Source organism: Hylobates moloch, unplaced genomic scaffold, assembly GCF_009828535.3.
Source record: "Hylobates moloch isolate HMO894 unplaced genomic scaffold, HMol_V3 SCAFFOLD_10, whole genome shotgun sequence".
Classification (NCBI taxonomy): domain Eukaryota; kingdom Metazoa; phylum Chordata; class Mammalia; order Primates; family Hylobatidae; genus Hylobates; species Hylobates moloch.
The window spans coordinates 65,513,745-65,538,425 of record NW_026652285.1 but is presented as its reverse complement, the minus strand read 5'-3'; the positions used below and the strand labels follow the sequence as shown (position 1 = coordinate 65,538,425).

At 52.3% G+C, this 24,681-nt stretch overlaps 1 protein-coding gene across 7 annotated transcripts; it reads right to left on the bottom strand.

The window, feature by feature from the left end:
- Window positions 1-202: 202 nt before the first annotated feature.
- CARD19 (caspase recruitment domain family member 19) lies at window positions 203-18,589 on the bottom strand. Of its 7 annotated transcripts, none has more exons than XM_032164553.2 (6): window positions 17,764-17,942; window positions 5,998-6,140; window positions 2,940-3,093; window positions 1,544-1,603; window positions 1,198-1,269; window positions 203-496 (listed from the first exon to the last, which is right to left on the bottom strand). In XM_032164553.2, exons 1-6 carry the CDS (start codon window positions 17,768-17,770, stop codon window positions 381-383), a joined length of 552 nt encoding a protein of 183 aa, XP_032020444.1. In that variant the 5' UTR covers window positions 17,771-17,942; the 3' UTR covers window positions 203-380. The 7 variants fall into 7 exon arrangements, 4 of the variants coding, with proteins under 4 accessions (XP_032020444.1, XP_058301650.1, XP_032020445.1 ...); XM_058445667.1 differs by lacking the exon at window positions 17,764-17,942 and adding an exon at window positions 17,292-17,523; XM_032164554.2 differs by lacking the exon at window positions 1,544-1,603.
- Between the last annotated feature and the right edge of the window lie 6,092 nt (window positions 18,590-24,681).

The following is a 24,681-nucleotide window of genomic DNA, read 5'->3' as shown; positions in this document are numbered from 1 at the left end:
GCAATGTCGGGGACATCTGAGGTGGGGAGGCAGTGCCTGGGGGCTTATCCGAGGCAGGTGAGTCCATGTGGAGGGCGTCCTGTCTGGGGGTCTGTGCCAGCAGCTGGATGTGGGGATGCCGGGAACACCAGGGCCAACCCCAGCTGGAGCAGCCATAGCTGCAGTCATCTCTGAAACCCCCTGAGACTGAGGAGCAAGGGAGGCTGAGAGAACCTGAACATTTAATATGGTCAGCACCTTGTAAGGTGAAGGTGTGTTTTTTACACAAATTATAAATAATGAAAAATACGCATTTAGAAAAAGAAGCAGCAGTCCCCTTGGCGGGCCGGCTGGAGGACTCTTTGGTTGAGTGGTGGGTGAGGCCCTGGGTCAGGGGTCTGTCAGAGCCCCCCTAGGTCATCTGCCAGGAAGGCCAGCAGGTAGCGGCTGACATGTCTGTCGATGATGACAGGTGAGAAACCGAGGACGCGCCGGGTCCCTGGCAGGCCCTTGGGGTCTAGAAGACAAAAGGGGAGGCAAAAGCTCAAGAACCAGTCCCAGAGGTGAATTCTGTGTTTCCATCCCTCCTGCGGGGGTGGGTGGGAGCGGGCACTGGGACAGGGTGCTCCCTCCCGGTCATGGTCTCGGCTTGAGTTGAAAAGACAAGAATTAGGGCAGATTCCAGAGCCCCCAGCTCCCACCCGAGTGACCCACGGGCCTTTGAGTCCTGCCATGTGTGCCTGTGTCCCTGCACCCAGTAAGCCTCCCAGCACGACAAACTCAGGCATCACAGAAAAGGGAGACGGGGCGGGCCAGGCTGGGTGCCAGTAGAGGGGCCCTGGAAGGCTCCTGTGCATCAGGCCTGTGGCTGGTGGAGAGACCCAAGGCCCTGGGGCACGTGACCTGCTCAAGGGCCCCACATGGTTCAAGGTCACAGGTGTGGCAGGGCTTTGTAACACCCAGAGTCCTGGCTGCACCCCTCCTCCCGCTAGAGGTCATCATTCTCTGGTTCCCAAGGGTGGCAGGGGCCAGTGGATGCTGGGAGCCTCCTCACATCCCCTTTCTCAGAAGCCCTGCAAAGTGACACCATCCCACTGCACAAGCTGGACACCGAGGTATGGAGAGGCCAAGAGGTCCCAAATTGGGCAGGGTCTGGGGCCCTGGCTTGGTGGCAGAGGGGAAGCAGGCCCGGCCCCATGAGGATCCGCTTGCACCCACCTGGTGGATAGCAGTACAGGAGCAGGGCCAGTCCCACAGCAAGGCCCAGGCCAGCCAGGAAGCTCATGGGTCCTGGGGAGAAACCAGCATGAACAGGGCTCCCCTGGGCCTCAGAGGGGTGGGGTCCTGAGGCCCGGGGGCTGCGCAGGGGAGTGGGGGTGCCAGGCTGAGGTGCTGCCTGAAGAGCCCCAAGCGAGCACCTTAGGGGGTCTGTCACCAACAGAAGGCCAAGAATGGAGCCAGACTTGGGGTGGAGAAGCCCCTGAGGCGGAGATGGAGCCCTGGGGAGGGTAAAGACAGAGGGAAAGAGAGGGAGAGAGAGGGAGGGGCAGCAGGGAGGTGTTACCCCTGTCACTCAGCTCGCCGCTCTGGCTGCCCGAGTCTAGCTCTGTGCAATCTGAGTTCTCTGGAAACAAAACCACAGAGCATGGTTAGTCAACGGGCAGGGCCAGAGAGCAAGGTAGTCACCCCACAGGAAGCCCAAGGCTGCTGCTGCCTCCTGGGGCCGCCAGGCCGAACCAGGCTGTGGCACCTGAGGCCAGCCCTCCTCAGGGAACTATGCGCAGTCTGGGTCTTCTCCTCTGGTCCAGCTCCTGTGACTTCAAGTGCCACAGGCATGGGGAAAGCCATTGTACCCTGGTGGCCACAGGCACCAAACGCAGCATGAACATCGCCGTGGACAGCATGGCTGCTGTCGGCATGGTGGCTGCCTCACTGGGTGCAGCTGGGCCAGGAGCTTTCTGCCCAGGCCTCCCCGGGAGGCTCTCCAGCCTGTGACCTGGAAGGGCCTAAAGGCACCCAGGAGCCACAGAAGGTGCTCTACCTCCAGTGGGGCTGAGGCTTGGCCCTGCCTGGTTTTGAAAGCCCCCTGTGGCATACTCGTGGCTGGGGAGGGAGAGCCAGTCCCACCTGCAGGGCTGGGGGTCCCCTCAAGCTCTCCCTGCCCACCGTCTGCACTGTGTCCTGGGAGGCCTCCGGGGGGGTCAGAGACCCCAGCCCAGTAGCCTGGGGCGAGCCACCCAGTCCCTCTGGTCTCTGTCCTGTTGTCTAAGGGCCAAGGGGCAGTAGCCCCTCCTCCAGGGACCCTGAGCACAGAGGCGTCAGATCAGAGTTGCCATCTTCACCTTGATGTGCCCCCCACGTCCCGGCAGCTCTGTGGGCCCAGGCTACTGGCATCCACATGACTTCCAGGGCCTGAGTGCACACTGCCTGAGGACAGGAGCCTCAAAACTGAAATGCACGTGCTTCGGACCAGCCATCCGTGCCTGACAATGCCCTGTGGAAACACCCACACGTGTGCAGATCGCTGCAATGAAAGGGTCCGTCATGGGGTTGGGTAATTCCAGCTGGGACTGGCCTAGGAGCGCCATGCAGCTGTGGGAACAAGGCTGCTGTCCACACAGACATGAAGGGATCCCCATGGAATGAGGTTAGAACAGGAAGGGCAAGAGCGGACATACAAGATGCCCCATGCTGTGTGAAAACTGCCATGAGAGAGAGAGACGGAGGAAGGGGGAGAAAGTGCAAGACAAAGACCAACATCTGCACTGCCTGTGCCTGCCACACTCTCCCCTTGGGGCCAGAGGGTGGCCTCTGGGGAGGGGCTGAGGCGAGAGGGGATGCCAGGCCTGGGCTGCAGCAGACTTGGGTGGTCATGGAGGACATCCATGCCATCAACAGCAGGCTGGGGTGCCCTCCCTGGCCCAGCACCAAGCATGCATGGTTGGGGACGTGGAACTTACGCAGAGCGTGGCGGCTGGGCAGGCGGCTGTGCAGGGGCTGGGCATGGATATACAGGGCTCGGTAGAACTCCTGGCAGTCCCGCTCACTGCTCCGCTGCAGGTGGCTCAGGAGGTCACAGAGCCTCACACGCAAGGATGCCTTGGGGTTCCGGAACTGAGGGTACAAGGGGGTGTCAGGGAAGATCAGGCCGGGGGGCTGGCTCTGGGTCAGGGCAGGGCACCAAGGTCAGGCCATCAGCCTCAGCTTCCCCATTGGGTGTCAGGACACCTGCTGGATGGCAGCTCCTGTGACAACCTGCCCCTCACCCACACCACATAGTGCCTGGCATTGCCTCTGTCACAGGCATCACTGCTACTCCCCATACTCCCTGTGGGGTGGGATGTTGGGAAACAGGCTGGGAGCGGTCACAAAGAAAGCACAGGGCTGGCCGGGTGTGGTGGCTCACGCCTGTAATCCCAGCACTTTGGGAGGCCGAGGCAGGCAGATCACGAGGTCAGGAGATCGAGACCATCCTGGCAAACACAGTGAAACCCCGTCTCTACTAAAAATACAAAAAAATTAGCCAGGTGTGGTGGTGGGCACCTGTAGTCCCAGCTACTCAGGAGGCTGAGCCAGGAGAATGGTGTGAACCTGGGAGGTAGAGCTTGCAGTGAGCTGAGATCGTGCCACTGCACTCCAGCCTGAGAGACAGAGCAAGACTCCGTCTCAAAAAAAAGAAAGCACAGGGCTGGTGACATCGTTCCAAGTGTTGGGACATAGTGTGGCTTCCTGTGTGACCTTAGCCAGCTACTCCACCCCTCTGAGACTTGGTTTCTTCATTTGTAAAAAGGGGATAATGAACCCTCATGGTAGGCTGTGATAGGGAATTAATGAAGTGATGGTATAAGTGCTAACTTCTGTTATTTTGCAGTCTACAGAATGTGATTCAAGTTTTTAAAAAGTAAGTTGAAGCCGGGTGCGATGGCTCATGCCTATAATCCTAGCACTTTGGGAGGCCGAGGCAGGCGGATCAGGAGTTCGAGGTCAGGAGTTTGACACCAGCCTGGCCAACATGGTGAAACCCCATCTCTACTAAAAGTACAAAAAATTAACTGGGCATGATGGTGCATGTTTAATCCCAGCTTCTTGGGAGGCCGAGGCCAGAGGATCGCTTGAAACTGGGAGGCAGAGGTTGCACTGAGCCGAGATCACACCACTGCACTCCAGCCTGGGCGACAGAGACTTCATCTCAAAAAAAAAAAAAAAAAAGGTTGACAAAAGTATTGGCTCTTTCGATGTGTATGACAGAGAAATATGTGGTTCTCAAGGTCAGCGGACAGGCCACTGGGCCTTGACCTCCAGGACCTGGAGTCTGTGGCCTGGTGCTGCCACCTGGTGGCAGCATACCATTCCACACGGCCACGGGGAACTGGAGTTAAACCATGGCAGTGTGAAAATGGCAGGAAGATGGGTGGCAGGAGCTATGGTGTCTGTGAGGAAGGAATATGTGCTTTTTCTTGTATAAACGTCTGAAACTTTCTAAACTTTTTAAAAGTGAACATGCATTAGACTTCAATTGCAATAATAAGAGATGGATTTGAGCTCCTAACTTTTAAAATTACTGTACCACCTTCAAAACGGAAGAAGCACCTGAGCCAGTAGCAGGGCCCGTGTTGACTCCTGTTCTGTTGTGGGCCAACCTTATTGTTCCAGGAGATGCCCCAACCCTCAGGATAGCCCTGCACGTGGCATTATGACCCCCTGCCAAGTGAGGAAACGATAGCTCCGAGAGGAGAAGGGACTCAATTGGGGTCATCCAGAGGGGAAGGAGGCTGGCAGGACCTGTACCTCGAAGGCCTAGCGGTCTCCGGCACTCACTGTCCATCCCTTAGGTCTTGGTGATGGCTGTCAAGGAACAGGTGGCTCAGTGGTGGCGCCAGAGCCACAGATGTGGGTGGGGTCGGCAGGGTGTGGCTAACTCTCTCATCCAGTGTCCCCTCAGGGCCACCTGGCACTGGGGTGATGGAGCAGAACAGACCTCCCAAGACAGAACCCAGGAATTGCATCTTAAATGCCATCTCCGGCAGAGCCACCCTGGTGTGCCCAGCTGTGCAGCTCTGAGAGGCCAGGGCCATGTGACAGAGCGACAGCCACTGGCCCCTGGGCACTTTCCCAAATAATAGGATGAACTCAAGATGTGGCCTGACACTCCTGAAATGAGTGGCCCTGGGGAAGTGGCTGCCTCTTGAGCCTTAGGACCACCTCTGTGAGATGGGGTGATGAGTGTGGCTGCCCACAGGGTTGCAAGGCCATCTGGCGACAAGGGCTCTTGGGCAGGCGTTTACCCGGCTCAGCTCAGTCAGTCCTCACCACACCTGCCAGGCAGGGCTCTCGGTGTCCACTCCACACATGGGGAGGCTGGGGTTCCTAGGGGACCACCCCGCTCAGCACTGCTGAGAGGGGCAGACTGGGGTGTGGCTGTGGGGTGGGTCAGCATCTGCCTTCCTAGAAGCTCGGCTGCCTACCTGTGACATGCTGGGCTTTCCAGCCCCGTACAGTAATGTAGAAATTAGAGAAAAGGAGGCAATTGTTTGCCCGCTTTGAACCTTTGGAAGATGCAGAGTGCAAAGCCCTGTGGCACTGGGGTGGGCCAGGCCCAAACTCTGTTCCCCATCCCACTTCGGCTCTCCCTCTGCCTCCTCCCTCCTCAGCCCTCCCTCCTGCCCTCTTTCTCACCTCCCTCCATGTCTTATACTGTCGTGTGCTTCATGTATTGTCACGTGTTATCTCCTGTAACCTCCCAGCAACTCGGGAAGGGGAGAGCAGACCCAATGACATATGAAGAAACCGAGGCACAGAGAGCTGATGTTCTGGGCCTGTTTGGGCTTATCCCAAAGAGCCAGTTTGTAGCTCAGGCAGCCTTAGTAGCCAGGTCCAGATGTGTCACCTCTGAATCCTGACATACCTAGTGTGTCATCCCGTGAGAGAATGACCCAGGGCTGGTCACCAGCTTCTCCCAGCCCAGAAAGGAAGGGAAACTGAGCAGTGTCTCGGGCACCCCCCTCACCTCCTCAGCACCTTTTCCGCCTCCTTGTTGGTAAGGATCTGTGGGTAGTAACGGTTCAGCTGGAGGATGATCCTGTCCACCTGCTGCTCACTCAAGCGCCCGTGGCCTGTCAGGAAAGGCGTGTCCTGCACCAGGCGGTCACAATAGGTCTGATCTAAAACAGATAGTACAGGGGCATGAGCCAGCCCAGCCCAAGGGGACCAGAGACGACAGCCTCATACTGACACTCACCACAGGAAGGCACCACCCCCGAGGTGGGTGCCCACCAGGAAGGTGCGCCTGCAGAATCACAGCCATCCTAGCCTGTGTGGTGCGCATTGCACAGCTGAGAGCTGCCCCTGGCCTGCCAACCTGCCTCACCAGAAGATGGAAGTGAGGGGTTGTGGTGCAAACCCACTTTCACAGAGCTTATCACAGAAAACAAACTCAGAGGAGCGAAGAATCTACTTTTCATGGGCCACCTGCAGGGCCATCAGGAAATAGCTGGGGTCTGGGGAAGGTACAGGTGGCACAGGTGGCTCAGAATGCCCAGGGCCAGGCACGGTGGCTCAGACCAGGTGCGATGGCTCACACCTGTAATACCAACATTTTGGGAGGCCGAGGTGGGTGGATCACTTGAGCTCAGGAGTCCGAGATTGAGAATGCCCAGATGTGGGCTCTGCAGATCTTCACAGTGGCACAGATACAGGGACACAGGGCTCAGCGTGGCCCGTGCTGGGATCACCATGGGACACAGTGTGTCTGCAAGGCCTTAAGAAGCTTCTACCAACAGTAAACCAGTGAGTTCTCCCAGAGGGCTAGAAATGCTTTTCATTTGCCTTTTTTTTTTTCCAGAATCACCATTAAAATATCATTGTACCACCTTTTCCATTAAGAATGTTTCTTAGGATGGCAGATATTTAAGGCTGAGTGGTGGAGTGATGATGGAAGGGCATGGAGAGGATGGGGCACAGGACCCCCACAGGAACTGAACAAGTTCATCACCTTACATACTTGTGGCAGCTTGTCCTGTTTCCCCACGTACACAAAGAAAATATTTATAGAATATAACACATAAGAAACTGAGAAGGGAATCTAAATGTGTTACTATAAAAAATCAACAAAACACAAAAGAAGGCAGTAATAGAATAAATGAGGGTCAAAAAAGCTACAAGACATACAGGAAATAAATAGCAAAATGGCAGTAGTAATACATTCCTTATCAGCAGTTACTTCAAATGTAAATAGGTTAAACTTTTTTTTTTTTGAGATAGAGTCTTGCTCTGTCGCCCAAGCTGGAGTGCAGTGGCCTAATCTTGGCTCACTGCAACCTCTGCCTCCTGGGTTCAAGCAATTCTCCCTGGGATTACAAGCATGTGCCACGACACCCAGCTGGTTTTTGTATTTTTTTTTTTTTTTTTTTTTTTTTTTTTTTTAGTAGAGACGCGGTTTCACCATATTGGCCAGGCTGGTGTCAAACTCCTGACCTCAGGTGATCTGCCTGCCTCAGCCTCCCAAAGTGCTGGGAATACAGGTGTAAGCCACTGCACCTAGCCAAATTTTCCTATCAAAAGGCATAGATTGGCAGAATGGATTTTTAAAATATGATACAACTAAGTGCTGTGTACAAAAGACTCACTTTACATCTAAAGACACAAAGAAGTTGAAAATGAAAGGACGTAAAAAAAACCCATACAAATAGTAAACAAAAGAGAGATGAGGTAACTATACTAATATCAGACAAAACAGACCATAAGTCAAAAACTATTATGAGATTAAAAAGTATATTATGTATTAATAAAAGGATAAATTCATCAAGAATATGTAACAGTTATAAACATATATGCACCAAATATCAGAGCTTCAAAATATATGAAGCAAACACTGGCAGAATTGAAGGGAGAAATAGCTATCTCTATAATAATATTTGGAGACTTCAAAACACCACTTTCAGTAAGAGATAGAACCACCAGACAGGGCCGGGCGCGGTGGCTCACGCTTGTAATCCCAGCACTTTGGGAGGCCGAGGCGGGTGGATCACGAGGTCAGGAGATCGAGACCACGGTGAAACCCTGTCTCTACTAAAAATACAAAAAATTAGCCGGGCGTGGTGGCGGGTGCCTGTAGTCCCAGCTACTCGGAGAGGCTGAGGCAGGAGAATGGCGTGAACCCGGGAGGCAGAGCTTGCAGTGAGCCGAGATTGAGCCACTGCACTCCAGCTTGGGTGAAAAAGCGAGACTCCATCTCAAAAAAAAAAAAAGAACCACCAGACAGAAGACAAATGAGGAAATAGAGGACTTCAACAACACCATAAGCCAATTATACCCGGCAGACATACACAGAACACTCCATCCAACAACAGAGAAGAGATATTTTTCTCAAGTGCACATGAAACATTCCCCAAGATAGGCTGCAAAACAAGTTTGTGGCCACAAAATAAGCTTTAATATATTCAAAAAGGTTGAAATCATATAAAAAATATTTTCTGATCACATAGAATGAAGCCTGAAATCAATAATAGAAAACTAAAAAAACTCACAAATATGTGAAAATTAAACAGCCAATGGGGCCAGGCATGGTGGCTCACACCTGTAATCACAGCACTTTGGGAAGCTGAGGCAGGCAGATCACTTGAGGCCAGGAGTTTGAGACCAGCCTGGCCAACATGGCAAAACCCCATCTCTACTAAAAATACAAAACTTAGCCGGGCATGTTGGCGCACGCTTGTAATCCCAGCTACCTGGGAGGCTGAGGCACGAGAATTCCTTGAATCTGGGAGGTGGAGGTTGTAGTGAGCTGAATTTGTGCCACTGCACTCCAGCCTGGGTGACAGAGCAAGACTCTGTCTCAAACAAACAAACAAACAAAAAACCGATGGGTCAAAAGAGAAATCATGAGGTAAATTAGGAAGTAACATGAGAAAGGCGGAAACACACACACACACACACACACACACACACACACACACCCTACACCACGCTAAAACCTAAGGGATGCAGCAAAAACAATGCTGAGAGGGAAAATTATAGTTGTAAATGCATATATTAAAAAATCTTAAATCAGTAACCTAACATTACACCTTAAGGAATGAGAAAAGGAAAAAGTAAAGACCAGAGAGCTTCAAGAGCAAACTAAACCCAAAGCTCACAGAAGGAAGGATATAATCAAGATTAGAGTGAAGACAAATGAAATAAAGAATTGAAAAACAGTGGAGAAAAATAAGGAAAACCAAAGCTGATTATTTGATAACATCAATAAAAATGACAAAACTAGCTAGACTGACAAAGAAAAACGAGAAGACTCAAATTACTAGTATCAGGAATAAAAGTGAGGACATTACCATGAACTTTACAGAAATAAAAAGGAATATAAGAGAATACTACGAACATTTGTATACTAACAAATTGGATAACCTAAATAAAATGAAAACATTCCTAAAAACACAATCTACCAAAACTAAACCGTGAAGAAATAGAAAATCTGACCAATAGCTAGTAAGATTAAATCAGTAATCAAAAATGTCCCAAGAAAGAAAAGCTCAGGACCAGATAGCTTTGCTGGTTAATTCTACCACACATTTAAAGAAGAACTAACATAGCTTTGCTGATTAATTCTACCATACATTTAAAGAAGAACTAATACCAATCCTTCTCAAACTTACAAAAAAAAACTGAAGAGGAGAGAACACTTCATAACTAATTCTATGAGGTCAGCTTTACCCTGATACCAAAATCAGACAAAGTCACTTCAAGAAAAGAAAACCACTTTGGGAGACAGAGGCAGAAGAGTCACTTGATGCCAGGAATTCAAGACCACACTTGGGCAATACAGCAAGACCTTGTCTCTGTGAAAAAAGAAAAATGGAAAAGAACACTACAGACCAATACTCCTTATGAATATTGATGGAAAAATCAATAAAATCCAGCAAATCAAATTCAGCAGCACATTAAAAGAAGTATACATTGATTTACTCCTGGAATACAAAGATAGTTCAACATGTACAAATCCAAAATCAATCAATGAAATATACCACATTAGTAGAATGAAGGAAAAAATACATGGCCATTTCAGTTGACATAGAAAAGGCATTTGATAAATGTCAGCATCCTTTCTTGATATAAATATTCAATTAATTAGGTCTAGAAGATGCTATGGTTTGAATGTGTCAACAAACATGTATTGGAAACCTAATCCCCAAAGTAACAGTACTGAGAGAACCTAATGGGAGGTGTGTAGGTCATGAGGGCTCTACTGTCATGAAGGGATTAATGCCAATTATAAAAGGGCTTGAAGTTTCAAATTTGTTTTCTTCCTCTCTTGCTCCCTCTCATTCTCTCTAGCCCTTCTGCCTTCCACCACGGGATAACACAGCAAGAAGACCCTCACCAGATGCTGGCTCCCTGATCTTGGACTTCTAAACCTCTAGAAGCATGAGCCTGTAAATTTCTGCTCATTATAAATTCCCCAGTTTCAAGTGTTCTGTTATAGCAGCACAAAATGGACTAATACAGAAGGAAACTTCATCAACATGATAAAGGCCATAGAGTTGGCACTCTGTCTCTGCAGTTTCCATATCCAGGGATTAAATCAACAGCAGATAAAATATTTGGGGAAAAGCAATACAAAATAACAATACAACCAAAAAAATACAAGTTTAAAAAATACAGTACAACAATGATTTACATAGCATTTACATTGTGTTAGGTATTATAAGTAACCTAGAGATAATTTAAAATATATGGAAGGATGTGTATAGGTGCAAATATGATAGCACTTTATATAAGGGATTTGAACATCCTCAGATTATTTTTAGGGGATTCCTGGAACCATCCCACCTTATATATGGAAGGACATTTTTATATGAAAAGCTCACAGCTAACATCATACCTTAACGGTGAAAGACCAAAAGCTTCTTCTTTAAGATCAGGAACAAGATAAAGATGTCTGCTCTTACCACTTCTATACAACATAGTACTAGCAGTTCTAACCAGAGCAATTAGGCAAGAAAAGGAAAAGGGAATAAAAGGCATCCAAATTGTAAAGGAAGAAGTAAAATTCTCTCTGTTCACAGATGACATGATTTTATATATAGAAAACCCTAAAATCTTTTTCTTTAAAGTTAGAGCTAATTAAAAGCATGCAGCAAGGTTGCAAGATATAAAATCAACAAATAAAAATATTTCATCTCTCCATACTAACAATGAACAATCCAAAAATTAAGAAAACGACTCAATTTATAACAGCATTGAAAAGAATAAAATACTTAGGAAAAAATTTAATCAAGAAGACAAAAATCTTGTACACTGAAAGCCACAAAACATTGCTGCAAGCACTACCCAAAGCAATCTACAGATTCAATGCAATCCCTATCAAAATCTTAAGTGTTTTTTGCAGAAATAGAAAAACCCACCCTAAAATTCATATAGAATTTCAAGATACCTGTATAGCTAACAACAAAAATCTTAAAAAAAAAAAAAAAAAAAACAGGGTTGGAGGACTCATATTTCCTGCTTTCCAAACTTAGTGTAAAAATATACAATAATGAAAACAATGTGGTACTATCATAAAGACAGACATATGGGTCACTGGCATAGAATAAGAGAGTCTAGAATTAAACCCTATTTTTAATTAAAAAAGTGGAAAAAAGAGAGCGAAAAAACAGTTCACATAAATGGAAGAAATATTTGCAATGCATGTATCTCATAAGGGATTAGTATCCATACTCCATAAAGAACTCCTACAACTGAACAGCAAAAGACACAGAAAACCCAATTCAAAAATAGGCAAAGAACTTGAATAGACATTTCTCTAAAGAAACTATACAACTAGCCATCAAGCACACAAAAAAATGCTCATCAGGCCAGGCACAGTGGCTCACACCTGTAATCCCAGCACTTTGGGAGGCCAAGGCGGGCAGATCACCTGAGGTCACCTAAGGTCAGGAGTTTGAGACCAGCCTGGCCAACATGGAGAAACCCTGTCTCTACTAAAAATACAAAAATTAGTCGGGCATGGTGGTGCGTGCCTGTAATCCCAACTACTTGGGAGGCTGAGGCAGGAGAATCTCTTGAACCCAGGAGGTGGAAGTTGCAGTTAGCCGAGATCGCGCCACTGCACTCCAGTCTGGGAAACAGAGCGAGACTTGGTCTCAAATAAAAAAAAAAGAAAGAAAAAGAAAAAATGCTCATCATTGGTCATTAAGGAAATTCAAATAAAAACCACAATGAGATATCACTTCATACTCATCAGGATAGCTATATATTAATATAACAAATGTTGGTGAGGATATAGAGAAATTCAAACTCTTGGGCATTAGTGGTGAAAATGTAAAATAGTGCAGCCACTGAGGAAAAAAACAGTATGGCAGGTCCTCAAAAATCTAAACATAGAATTATTGTGTGATGGCCGGGCACGGTGGCTCACACCTGTAATCCCAGCACTTTGGGAGGCAGAGGCAGGCAGATTATGCGATCAGGAGATTGAGACCATCCTGGCTAACATGGTGAAACCTGGCCTCTACTAAAAATACAAAAATTAGCCGGGCATGATGGCGGGTGCCTGTAATCCCAGCTACTTGGGAGGCTGAGGCAGGAGAATCGCTTCAACCCGGGTGGTAGAGGTTGCAGTGAGCCAAGATCATGCCACTGCACTCCAGCCTGGGCGACAGTGAGACTCCGTCTCAAAACAACAACAAAAAAAGAATTATCGTGTGATCCAGAAATTCTACTTCTAGGTATATACCCTAGACAACAAAAAGCAGGAACTCAGTCGGGGGTCGTGGCTCACACCTGTCATCCCAGCACTTTGGGAGGCCAAGGTGGGCAGATCACTTGGGGTCAGAAGCTCAAGACCAGCATGGCCAACATGGCGAAGCTCGTCTCTACTAAAAATACAAAAACCTAGCCAGGCGTGGTGGCACTTGCCTGTAGTGCCAGCTACTCAGGGGGCTGAGGCATGAGAATCACTTGAACCCAGGAGGCAGAGGTTGCACTAAGCCAAGATCACACCACCGTACTCCAGCCTGGGCAACAAAGTGAGACTCTGTCTCAAATAAATAAATAAATAAATAAATAAGTGCAGGAACTCAAATGGATACTTGCACACTGGTTTTCATAGCAGCACTATTCAAAATAGCCAAAAGATGGAAATAGTGCAAATGTTCACCAAAAGATGAATGAATCATCAAAATGTGGTATATACCTATGTACAATGGAATATTACTCAGCCCTAAAAAGGAAGGACATTATGATACACGGATGTTACAACATGGACAAACCTTGAAAACATTATGCTAAGTGCAATAAACAAGGCACAAACAGACAAATATTATATGATTCCAATTATATGAAGTACTTAGAGGGGTCAAATTCATAGAGACAGAAAATAGAACAGAGATTACCAGGAGGTGTGGGCAGAAGGAGAAAGGAGAGTTATTGTTTAACGGGTACAAAATTTCTGTTTGGGATGATAAAGAAGTTCTGGAAATGGCCAGTGGTGACGACTGCACAACACTGTGAGTGTATTTAGTATCACTGAAGTGTACACTGAAAAATGGGTAAGAAGGTAAATGTTATGTTTCTGTGTATTTTCTCACAAAAAAATGTAAATGGATAAATAAACTCTGGTTTATCCATACAATGAATATTATTCAGTGCTAAAAAGAAATGAAGCCTGGGCGCGGTGGCTTATGCCTGTCATCCCAGCACTTTGGGAGGCCAAGGCAGGTGAATCGTTTAACCTGGGAGGCGGAGGTTGCAGTGAGCCGAGAGTGCGCCACTGCACTCCAGCCTGGGCAACAGTGAGACTCTGTCTCAAAGGAAAAACCAAAAACAAAAACAGTGTCATCATGTTGAATACAGTGGGGCCCCCTCTTGGGTTTCCTCCTTGAGGCACAGACTCAACAGATTGTTTTACTTTGTCATGTCTCTTTCCAGTTGCCACTTCCTCCTGGCTGGTCTTTCTGTACCCCAGAATGTGGACCCGCCCCAAAAGCAGCCATGCTCCATGGGGCCCTGTGCAGACCCTACAGACTGAGGCCCAGGTGAGAACAGCCTGTCTCAGTATGCTCGCCCTGTGCCAGGCTGGGGACCATGGTGATGGGCAGATCCATCCTCCAGGGGCTCACAGTGTAGGGGTACGGGCTGGCATTCACCAAGCAACCCCACAAACGTATCCTTAACCCCACAGATACCTGTCCTCCAGAGAACAACGGGGGGCCATCCTGGTTCACAGGGCCCCTGATGATGCCCACATTGAGGCCATCAGCCACTCCATCATCTGGCTGAAGCCACTCGCCATGGGCCGCGCAGCGAGGCAGATGGCTGGGGGCTGGAAAGGCTGGCTCAGCCCTCACCTGCACTGAGTCCCCCAGCAGCCTATGCGGACTCGCCAGCAGCCCCATCATGGTGAGGAAGCTGAGCACAGGGACGTCAAGTGACTTGCCAAGGTCTCACAGACAGGCCCAGCTGGGCAGTCTGGGTCCAGCGCCTGCAGCCCTCTCGTTAAAGAACTAAGATGAATTAGCCAAAATTCACACAGCAATCCCATATGTCTGGCACTCTGTGTGCCCTACGTCTACCTACAACCTTCATCCTTCCAACAGCTCTGCAACATAAGGACAACCACCAGCCAGCCCCATTTTCAGATAGGGAAACTAAGGCACAGTGAGAAGATAAGGTACCTGCCCAAGACTGCAACCAGATATGAAGTGACAGATCAAGATAGGGGCCCAGGCACAGCCGTGTTGAGGACCACCTCTTGACACTCAGACGTTCTGCCTCTCTAATTAACATGCAAATTCACTGTAATCAGCTACAGCAGTCTACTCCCTGCCAGACCAAGAGCAGGCCCAAGGCTGTCCTCTCCAGCACTGCCCACTTGGCTGAGCGCCCAGTAGGTGCTCACTAAAGAGTTTTGCAGGCCGGACGCGGTGGCTCACGCCTATAATCCCAGCACTTTGGGAGGCTGAGGCAGGTGGATCATGAGGTCAGGAGTTCAAGACCAGCCTGGCCAACATGGGGAAACCCCATCTCTACTAAAAATACAAAAAAAATTAGCTGGTCGTGGTGGCGCACACCTGTAGTCCCAGCTACTCAGAAGGCTGAGCCAGCTACTCAGGAGGCTGAGGCAGGAGAATTCCTTGAACCCGGGAGGCAGAGGTTGCAGTGAGCCGAGATCGCGCCACTGCACTCCAGGCTGGGTGACAGAGTGAGACTCTCTCAAAAAAAAAAAAAAAAAAAAAAGAGTTCTGCAATGTATGGTCCAAGGCCCAGGGGCAAGCACTGTAGGTGGACCGTGGCCAGCATCCTGTAGCGGCCTCCTCCTGCCCTGCAAGCCGCTAACCAGGCGGAGCCTCCGCTGCTGCAGAGCCATGAGTCACCGTGAGCTGTGAGTCAGCTGGCACAGGCCGCACGGTCCGGGGGCTGAAGCCAGGCTTCACGGCTTGGGGGCCCTGTGCTTCCTGTGGTTGCAAGTTGTGCACACAAACAGGCAGCACTTGGAAGCCAGAAAAGGCACAAGAGGGGAAACCATCTCAGTGCCAGCTCCCGATAAACAAGTCCCCAAACTGTTTTTACAGGACAAAGAAAGATGGCTCGCTCTGGCACAGACCCAGCAGGCCTTCACCATGCCCTACATCCCCTTCCTTCTTGCCAGGCTGGCACCAGGACTATGGACCCCCACTCTACCACCCCAATATGAACCTTCTTATCAGCCCAGACTGATGCCCAGCCTGGCATTCAAGGCCCCGTGGGAGCTGGCCCCACCCACTCTCACCCAACCCTCCAGGCCCATGAGACTTCCTGCCTGGCAGTCCCCAACAGCACCATCCTGTCTGGGACCTTTGCCCCAGGCTGAGAATACCTGTTCCTTGGTTTCCACCTGGTTAATTCATGTTCACCTTGCTGTCCTATGTGCAAAAGGCCTTCCTGAGTTCCTGTCATCCCCAACCAATTGGAGTCCAGACACTTGGGCATCAACCTCCCCTCCTGAATTTCTTCCAGGAAACCCCTTCTCTCAGTGCTCAGCCCAACTAAAACTGCTCACTCCCCAGCACAGCCCAGGGGGGTAATTTGTCAAGCACCTGCCCCACTCAGACACCTCCTCAGCGTTCTGCAGGCACTGGCTCACATGTGCTGCTCACAGCTAGGGCTGGCTCAAGGCAGGACCCCAGTTGGTGCAAGGAGGCAGTGAGCCTGGGACTATGGGTCTGCAGCCTCACAGGCCTGTCCATATGACCCTCCCAGAGCTGTGCTCCATGGGCCTTGGTTCCCCATCCCCAAAACTAAGGGGTTGTGAGGGAATGTCTCCAGGCCCAGTGAGTAGACACAGCAGGTCGGAAGCATACACTGGACAAGGTGAGGCCTACAGTCAGAGCCTTCAGGGACCCCTGCCTGATGTGGTCTCCCAACTCCAGGGTCCCCTTATGCAAGGAAGCTTCCCTGATAGGCAGCAAGGGACAAGGTCCTTTTGTGCAGGAAGGCTCCTTAATGGACAGCAAGGCCTCAGGCTCTGCCAACACCCAGTCCCTGGGACAGGGCTCCCTGGAGACCAACACAGCTCTGAGTTGTGTCCCACGCATTCTGATGAACTCACTAAAGGAATTAGGGAATCCCAGCCTGGGCAGGGCACAATTTAAGACTTTGTTTCCCCATCTGTACACAGACGAGATATTCCACGTGTCCCCATCTGATCATTTTCAGACAGGAATCACCCAACACAGGGTCCAATGCACAGTAAGTGCTCAGAAATGAGAGCCACAAATAAGAAGAGTTAGAAGGGAGGACAAAGGGGAGCAGGGGCAGCTGGGGTCTCTTGTGGCCTAGGCTGGAAGTCTCTTCTGGCCTGGTGTCCTGGAAGTCACCAGTTTCCAGCCCATGAGATCCTATTTGCGGGCAGGACCTAGGCTGAGACTCAAGTGAACGGGCACTGAGAGAGGACTAGGGACTTCTGGGCCACCCTGAGCCCCTGAGCCAATTCTGCTCCATGAAACAGAACAGTGAGAATGAAATGTAGCTTCTGGGAACCCCCATACTCCCTGACTGGGCTGCCATGGGGTCCTTTACCAGCCCATCACCCTCACGGGGCTTCTCCAACAGGGGAAAGTCCACAGAGCAGAGTCACCCTGTTTGGGATCAGGAGGATGGTGAGCAGGTTCCCAGACCAGACAGGCCCTGGGGAGGAAGGCTGGGCTGGGGCCACTAGCGTGGAGCACAACAACCCTCGGGGGTCCAGTCGCTGTCCCTGATTCCCTTAGAACTAAACAGGGGCAAAAGCGTCGTGGACCACCGAAGGAGTCTGGAGACTCCAAGAGTCCCACAGGAATCACCTGCCGCCGAGGAACGCATCGCCTGTCCCGCGACCTCGTTGGGGTGGTTGCAAGGATGGACCGTTGTTTCCGTGGCCACAATCACAGCAGGACCGCTGTGAATTCTCTCCGGTGTCATTTCCACCACCTCCTACTCTTTCAGACCAAATTCCCCACCACAGGACACCTCCCAACACACACATTGGCAGTGGCCGAGCCCAGACCGCGGCTGTGCAGCCCCACCCTAGAGCTGCCTTGTAGCCCCCGCCCTCTTCGGGCCCCGCACCTGGCCACCACCCATCGTGCCCCGCACCGCCTCGGCTGGCACGGCCCCGCCGGGCAGAAGCCCCGGGACACCCACCCACCTCGCGGGGGTGCACTCGCGCACCACCGGCAGCTGACGGGCCAAGGTCACTCGGCCCCGCAGCCCAGGCGCGGCCTGCAGGCGACTCGCAAGGCAGCCGGACCCTCGGGCCAGGCCACCCGTGCCCACCTGTCATGGCGACGGACACAGCGCCGCCCGCAGTCCCCAGCTGTCTGCCCCGCCGCGCGTCCGCCTCTCGGTCAGCCGCCTGGTCCACCAGCTCCAGTGAACACCGCCCGCGGGCCGTGCTCGCCCGCCCCTTTTGGCTAGGCCAGCCCCCTGGCTTTGGCTGTGTAGCCTGGGGGGCTCTAAACCCCGCCCTTCGACGAGCCCCGCCCCTTACCGCTAGGCCCCGCCCCGAACACGCCCAGTACGGCTCCGCCAGGGCCCTAAACTCCGCCCCTTACTCGAGTTCCGCCCCCTTGCCGTCCTGGGATAGGCCGCTGCGAGAATCCTTGAGCCTTGCCCCTCACTCGAGCCCCGCCCCCTCCGCCGTCGGCTTCCGCACCTCCCGGAGTCCTGAGCCCCGCCCTGCACCTGAACCCCGCCCCCTCCGACGACAGCTTCCGAGCCTCAAGAACTCCCCTGGGCCCCGCCCCTCACTCGGGCCCTGCCTCCTCCGGCGTCGGCTTCCGAGCCTCCAGGAGCCCTGGGCCCCGCCCCTTACTCGAGCCCCGCCCCCTTCCGGCGTCGGCCTCCGGCCTCCACGGACCCTGAGCCCCGCCCCTTCCTGCTCTACCCTGCCACTGCGGGCGTAGGCGGGCGCCACCAGACTCCCGCCCCTCCCAGCGTCAGTTAAGACGCCGCGAGGGGCCCAGAGTCCCTACCTTCGCTGGGCTCCTGTCCCGCCGGCGTCTACAACGCCGTTGCAGCGGCCTTAAACCTTGCCTCTCACTCGAGCCCTGCCCGCGTCCAAGTCCCGCCTTCAAGGCGGTGTCAGCTACGGCGGCCGCGCGCCTCCCTGGACGCGCCCGCTCCTGCCCGGAGCCCCGCCCGTCTTGGGCCCGCCCTACCGCGTTGAGTGGCGGAGTCGGGATCCAGGTGGCCCGGGGGCCGGCTCAGTCCACCGCCCCGCCCCCGGCCTCGCGCCCCACCCCTTGGATGAGAAAACTGAGACTCTGAGAGGGGACGTGACTGATCCAAGGTCATATAGAAAGTCAGGCCCTGGGGAGTACAGGGCCAGGCCTGGGGCAAAAGGCCGGTGGGCGTCCAGTACGCCGCAGGGACCAGCCAAAGGAGGCAGTGCCCAGTGATGCTTTCCCAAATCCAGGGGAGAAGGACTCAACGGTGTGACCTCGCTCGGTGGGCGGGGGGGGGACGCCTTCTTGGGGGACCCTAGCCCCCCACCTTCAAAAGAAGACACTAGCTTGGCAGTGTGACCTGAACTAGAGAGGTCACTTAACCTGCCTGAGCCTCAGTTTCCTGGACTGTAAAATGAGTGACCTCGGGCCAACTCCACCTTCCCTCCCGCTTTCCCTCCTGCTTTCCCTCTCTGGTAGGCCTGGCCTTTCCAGCTCCGGAGCCCACCACAAGAAGCCCCCAGCCCCACATGATGTGAATGCATTGGGCCTCAGCCAGGAAGTGGAGACCCATGAAGGGAGGAATAGCAGCACTCTCCCAGCCAGCAGCAGCAGTTTCCCTTCCCGTTTCCTTCCCTGCCTGTGTTGGCCGTTCCCCCATAGCAGCTCTAATTTGAGTTGCCAGAGCCTGACCCGGAATGGGGGCCCAACGCAGTGTCCCCTTCTCGGACAGCACAGTGGTCCCTGCAGTCCATGTGCCGTCTGTCTCTGTGCCTCAGTTCTCCCCTGTACCGTGACCTCCCATCAGGGCCGGCATACGGGGCATCAGGAGAATGGGTGCAGTTGTCACCTGGAAACCTCAAAATTCTTGGGGCCCAGTCATGGCCACTACACAGCGGCCACCCCTGTCCCCAAACACTGAAGGTGAGCCCCGTCTATGCTCCCCAGGAGGCCAGGCTGCCATCAGACCCAGCCTGCCCCAGGCCCATGTACAGGGCCAGTCCCAAGGCAGGAGGGTAGTGGCCCAGATTGTGGGTCCCCCCAGGCCTCTCATCTGCTTGTGTGCCTGGGTGAGTCCAGGCTGGCTCTGGGCTCCAGGTGCTCCCCTGGAGGACCCAGAGGGGGCTTCCCCCAGAGGGCCTCTTTTGCCCCAGTAGGATGCAGCCTGACCCTAGTTCTTTTGCATCCATCACACTGTTAGGCGTCTTGTACTTACCTCTCTGGGTTTATTTTGCACACACTCCTGCCCCTGAGTGATGTCAGAGCCATAAGGGTGGCGACGGAGTGGAAGGGGGACACAGTGGGGACTCCAGGGGCTCCAGGCACTGCCCACCTTCAGGGAACCCTGACCCCAGCCCCTTTTGGGGACGCTAGCATCCCACTTTCATATCCACTCCTGCACCCTCAGGACTGCCCCTGGCCATGTGATGAACAGGGAAACTGAGGTTTGGAGCATGAAGCCCCTTGCCCAAAGTCTAGCAGCCAGATGTGGCCTCCCAAGCACAGATCGCTGCTCCTCAGCCACCTGAGGGTTTGAAAAGGATTTATTTAAGGGAACCCAAGCCTGCCTGCAGGGACTGAAAGTCCTGTGCCCTCTGGGATGTGCCCTCCAACCCTATGGGATGGAAGGCCACGGCAGAAAGCAGGACAGCTGCTGGTGCAGCCAGGGGTGTACAGCCTGGATGCCCACCATGGGGGCTGCAAGCAGGCACGGGCACCCCCATGGTCAAAGAGCAGGTCCTGGGCATTCCCCCTGCCCCAGGCATAGCACACGCATCCTCCCTCCTGGCTAGCTCTTGCCAGCTGTGGCTGCCTGGACCCCAAATGGAAAGTGAGTTCCTGGGAAGGTGGGGGGGGCTCCTTAGAAGGAATGAACTGAGGTGTGACAGGAAGCCCCGCCCTTGGACACTGTCAAAGAAAAACCAGAGCTGGACTGTGGTTACAGATGTAGAAACAGATTTTTATTTAGGACTCTTGTGATAGGGGAAGAGAGACATCAGCAGAGAACTGGGCTCAATTCCAAATACAGCAAGGACACTTGGGACAGGAGGGGGCTTTGAGGATGGAAAATTAGGAAGAGGAAACATCGGGGTGAAGGGGATTCCGGCTGACAGAATTCTTGCAAAGACAGCCTGGGCTGACAAGACCTCACCCAGGGGATGGTGGGGGTGAGGACCCTGATTGGGTATCAAGGGTGATCAAGTATCCAGGGTGGGGAGTTCTTGCCAAACTCATTAGGAGGATTCTTTGTTGAAACTGGATTTTACAAGGAAGTTCACAGATGGGCCAAAGAGAAAGTTCAGGAGCCTGACTAAAGTTTGTCAAGCAGAGAATCTTTGTCAACATCACAGAAGCCAGGGCTCTGACACACACACACACCCACTCCTCTGAACGGCCTCCACCTTACTATTTGCTTCTTTCAGATTTTCTTGCCATCACATGCTTGATTTCATTAGAAAGCAGGCACAATTTTAAAATTATACAGGCAAAGCTAATTTCCACAGGGGTTCTTTGCACTGGGTTGGGTGGGGGCAGTTCCCCCTGGTTTTCATAGGGCCAGCCGTTCCTCAAGCCTCTGCTCACCTGCACCCTGCCCCTGTGGGCTCTGCCTTCCAAGCCCAGCCCTGCTGCCACCTCAGTGACCACCATCCCTGTTACCTCTTGCCTGGAAGGTGGCAGCTGCCTTCTCACGTCTCACTGGTTCCCTGCCCCATCCTTGTCCCCACGGCCCAGTACCCACATAGTGGCCACGGGGGTCATAACACTGAGTATGACCGTCCTCCTCCCTCACCCCGGGCTCATAGCCTTCCTGTTCCTCCAGCAGCCACCTCTGCCATTTACAAATCTTCATGTGTGCTGTGACCACCCAGAATGCTCTTCCCAGCTCCGTGCCTGGCATCCTCGCCCCCCCCCCCTTGGAGTCTGCCCTGCAACGCCCCATGTCATTTCCTCCCCTCTGGCCCCCCTGCCCAGTGCAGCCCCTCCATTGCCACCCGGACACCCATTTCTGTAACTGTCAGCTACTGGGAGCTGGAGCCCTTCACCCCAGTTCTCCTGTTCTGTTCCAGTAGCCCAGGGTCAGCCACCTGGGCACAAAACACCCATCTTCCTTTGCAGGCCCTTCAAATTTCAAGGGAGGCCTCTGCGTTCCCCTTAGCTCCAGCCACCTGGCCTGTCCTGTCCTGCATGGTGGTGATCTACAGCCTTCACCTACCTGGTCCCACCTCACAATGGGGGTTAGTGGTAGAAAGGGCTGAATGGGGACTAGAACTTAGAACAGGAGCTCCCGGAGCCTTTTGTCAATAGCACCAAACCTTGGTGCTGCTTAAGTCCTATAAGGAGCTAGAAGTGATTCAATATCCCTGGTATCCAGATTCAGCGGTGACATGCTGGGCCTGTGGGCCAGCATGCCACCATCAGGCCCTGACCCTGACCTGCTGCTTAGCCTACAGGTCCCCTGAGGCATGCAGCCAAGGGACACCACGTCCCACTCCCATAAAAGCCAAGGAGAGGCCGAGCGGGGTGGCTCACACCTGTAATCCCAGCACTTTGGGAGGCCGAGGCGGGCAGATCACGAGGTCAGGAGATCGAGACCATCCTGGCTAACATGGTGAAACCCCGTCTCTACTAAAAATACAAAAAAAATTAGTCGGGCGTGGTGGCGGCACCTGTAGTCCCAGCTACTTGGGAGGCTGAGGCAGGAGAATGGCGTGAACCTGGGAGGTGGAGCTTGTAGTGAGCTGAGATCACACCACTGCACTCCAGCCTGGGCGACAGAGCGACTCCATCTCAAAAAGCAAAACAAAACAAAACAAAAAAGCCAAGGAGAGCTCTCCTGAGCCTGTCAGGAGCCCCAGCAGAGGAAAGCTGCACTGGCCTGGTGAGGGCTGGATCTGCACTCCCCCTGCCTCAGTGTCCCTGTGTGCCCACAGAAGCCCTGAGATACTCCAGCACTTGACAGGAAACCACCAGGCACACTCTCTGGCCTCACAGTCCCACTCCAGGAATCCACCCAAAGAAAATGGCATCCCAGTATCAAGATGTCTAGAAATGTGAAGGCCAGAAATGTGAAACCACCCAAGCATCCCTTGGCTGGGGATGTGTCACATAAATCATGGGACACCTGTCAGATGGACGACTCTGGGTAGCATGAATCAGGAAAGTATCTGGTTCTAAGGGACATGACAAGTGTGGCTTCAGTCCACAAGTAGCCATGTAGAGTAAGGGCTTCTTCCTCCTGACCTTCGGCTCCTCTTCCTCATGGCCCCAACATGGCTGCTGGGCTCCAGGCAGGAAGCAGGGGAGGTCAAAGGGCAAACCCAGTGGCTTTTCTCAATGGCCAGAGACAGGTCACACCCCAAATTATGGGAGGCTGAAGGGTGTAGTTTTAACTGGCCCAGGACAAATGTGGGGCTCAGAGGTGAGAGAGAGGGTAGGGCGGAGAACTACAGAATGAGCTCTGAGTTCATTTTAAGTAGAAGCAAACAAGAGGTACAGCAGCAGGCAGAAATGTCTAAAACCATGCCTGCAGTAGGCATGGCTATGTACACACAGGCCTGCAGTACAAATAACCTCTCTGGGAGTGAAGCTGGGAGAGTAAGAAATTAGTCACTTTTTTTTTTTTTTGAGACAGAGTTTCACTCTTGTTGCCCAGGCTGGAGCGCAATGGCGCCATCTCAGCTCACTGCAACCTCCGCCTCTCGGGTTCAAGCGATTCTCCTGTTTCAGCCTCCCAAGAAGCTGGGATTACAGGTGCATGCTTCCATGCCCAGCTAATCTTTGTACTTCTAGTAGAGACGTGGTTTCATCATATTGGTCAGGCTGGTTTCGCACTCCTTACCTCAGGTGATCAGCCCGCCCTGGCCTCCCAAAGTGCTGGGATTACAGGCATGAGCCACTGTGCCCGACCAAAATTAGTCACCTTTTATAAAATTGCTTTGACAAGTGATTGGGTTAAAGGTGACTGTGATGCTTGAACCTGGGAGGCGGAGGTTGCAGTGAGCCAAGATCGCGCCACTGCACTCCAGCCTGGGTGATAGAGTAAGACCTTGTCCCAGAAAAAAAAAAAGGTGACTGTGATGGTCGTAAAGTGTGTCTGCCAATTCTCTTCTCACCAGTCAGCACTCTTCCCACCTAGCAGTGGAGTCCAACTCTCTACCCCTTGATTAGAAGGCAGCCTTGACTCCCAGTGAACAGACACAGCATGCCTTCCGAGGCCTGGGACCTGAAAGGCAAAATGGCCTCCACCTGGTGCTCACATTGCAACTCCACCTTGAACACCAGGTGCCATGTTGTGAGGAAGCCCAGGTCACATGGGGCTGCCACGTGGGGGTGCTATGGCTGTGAAATAAAATCTTAAGCCCCACAGACTGACTGAATGGACCTGTCTTGGCCAAGGAGACCTGACCATGACTAAGACAGGTCAGTCACGCCTCAGTACACTCCTTCCTCACTAACCAATACCAGATTTTTTTCTTCAGAGTTAAACAGAAACTAGCCCTGAAAACAAACAAACAAACAAAAAAAGGGAAGTCTCCTCTGCTGACTCTAACATCAACCAACCACTGTTACCTTTGTGTTTTTCAGTATTAGAAATAATTATTTAGCCAGGCGCGGTGGCTCATGCCTGTAATCCCAGCACTTTGGGAGGCCAAAGCGGAGGGATCACGAGGTCAGGAGATCAAGACATCCTGGCTAACTCAGTGAAACCCCATCTCTACTAAAAATACAAAAAATTAGCCGGGCGTGGTGGGGGGCGCCTATAGTCCCAGCTACTCAGGAGGCTGAGGCAGGAGGATCGCTTGAACATGGGAAGCGGAGCTTGCAGTGAGCGGAGATCGCGCCACTGCCCTCCAGCCTGGGCGACAGAGTGAGACTCTGTTTAAAAAAAAAAAAAAAAAAAAAAAGAAAGAAATAATTATTTAGTTTTACTTCATACCCCTCAACTGCACTTTTACAGCCAACAGATGCAGAACCCTCCATGGGTCCTTGCTTGGAAGCAGTACATCCTGTGGAGGAAGATGCTGAG

Excerpts from the sequence above, each read along its gene's own strand:
- CARD19 (XM_058445667.1), bottom strand. The coding sequence starts at position 17,409 with ATGACACCGGAGAGAATTCACAGCGGTCCTGCTGTGATTGTGGCCACG. Across the intron at positions 3,094-5,997 it reads CCAACAAGGAGGCGGAAAAG|TTCCGGAACCCCAAGGCATC; the intron begins GTGCTGAGGAGG and ends TTGTACCCTCAG. Across the intron at positions 1,270-1,543 it reads CGGCGAGCTGAGTGACAGGG|GACCCATGAGCTTCCTGGCT; the intron begins GTAACACCTCCC and ends GTTTCTCCCCAG.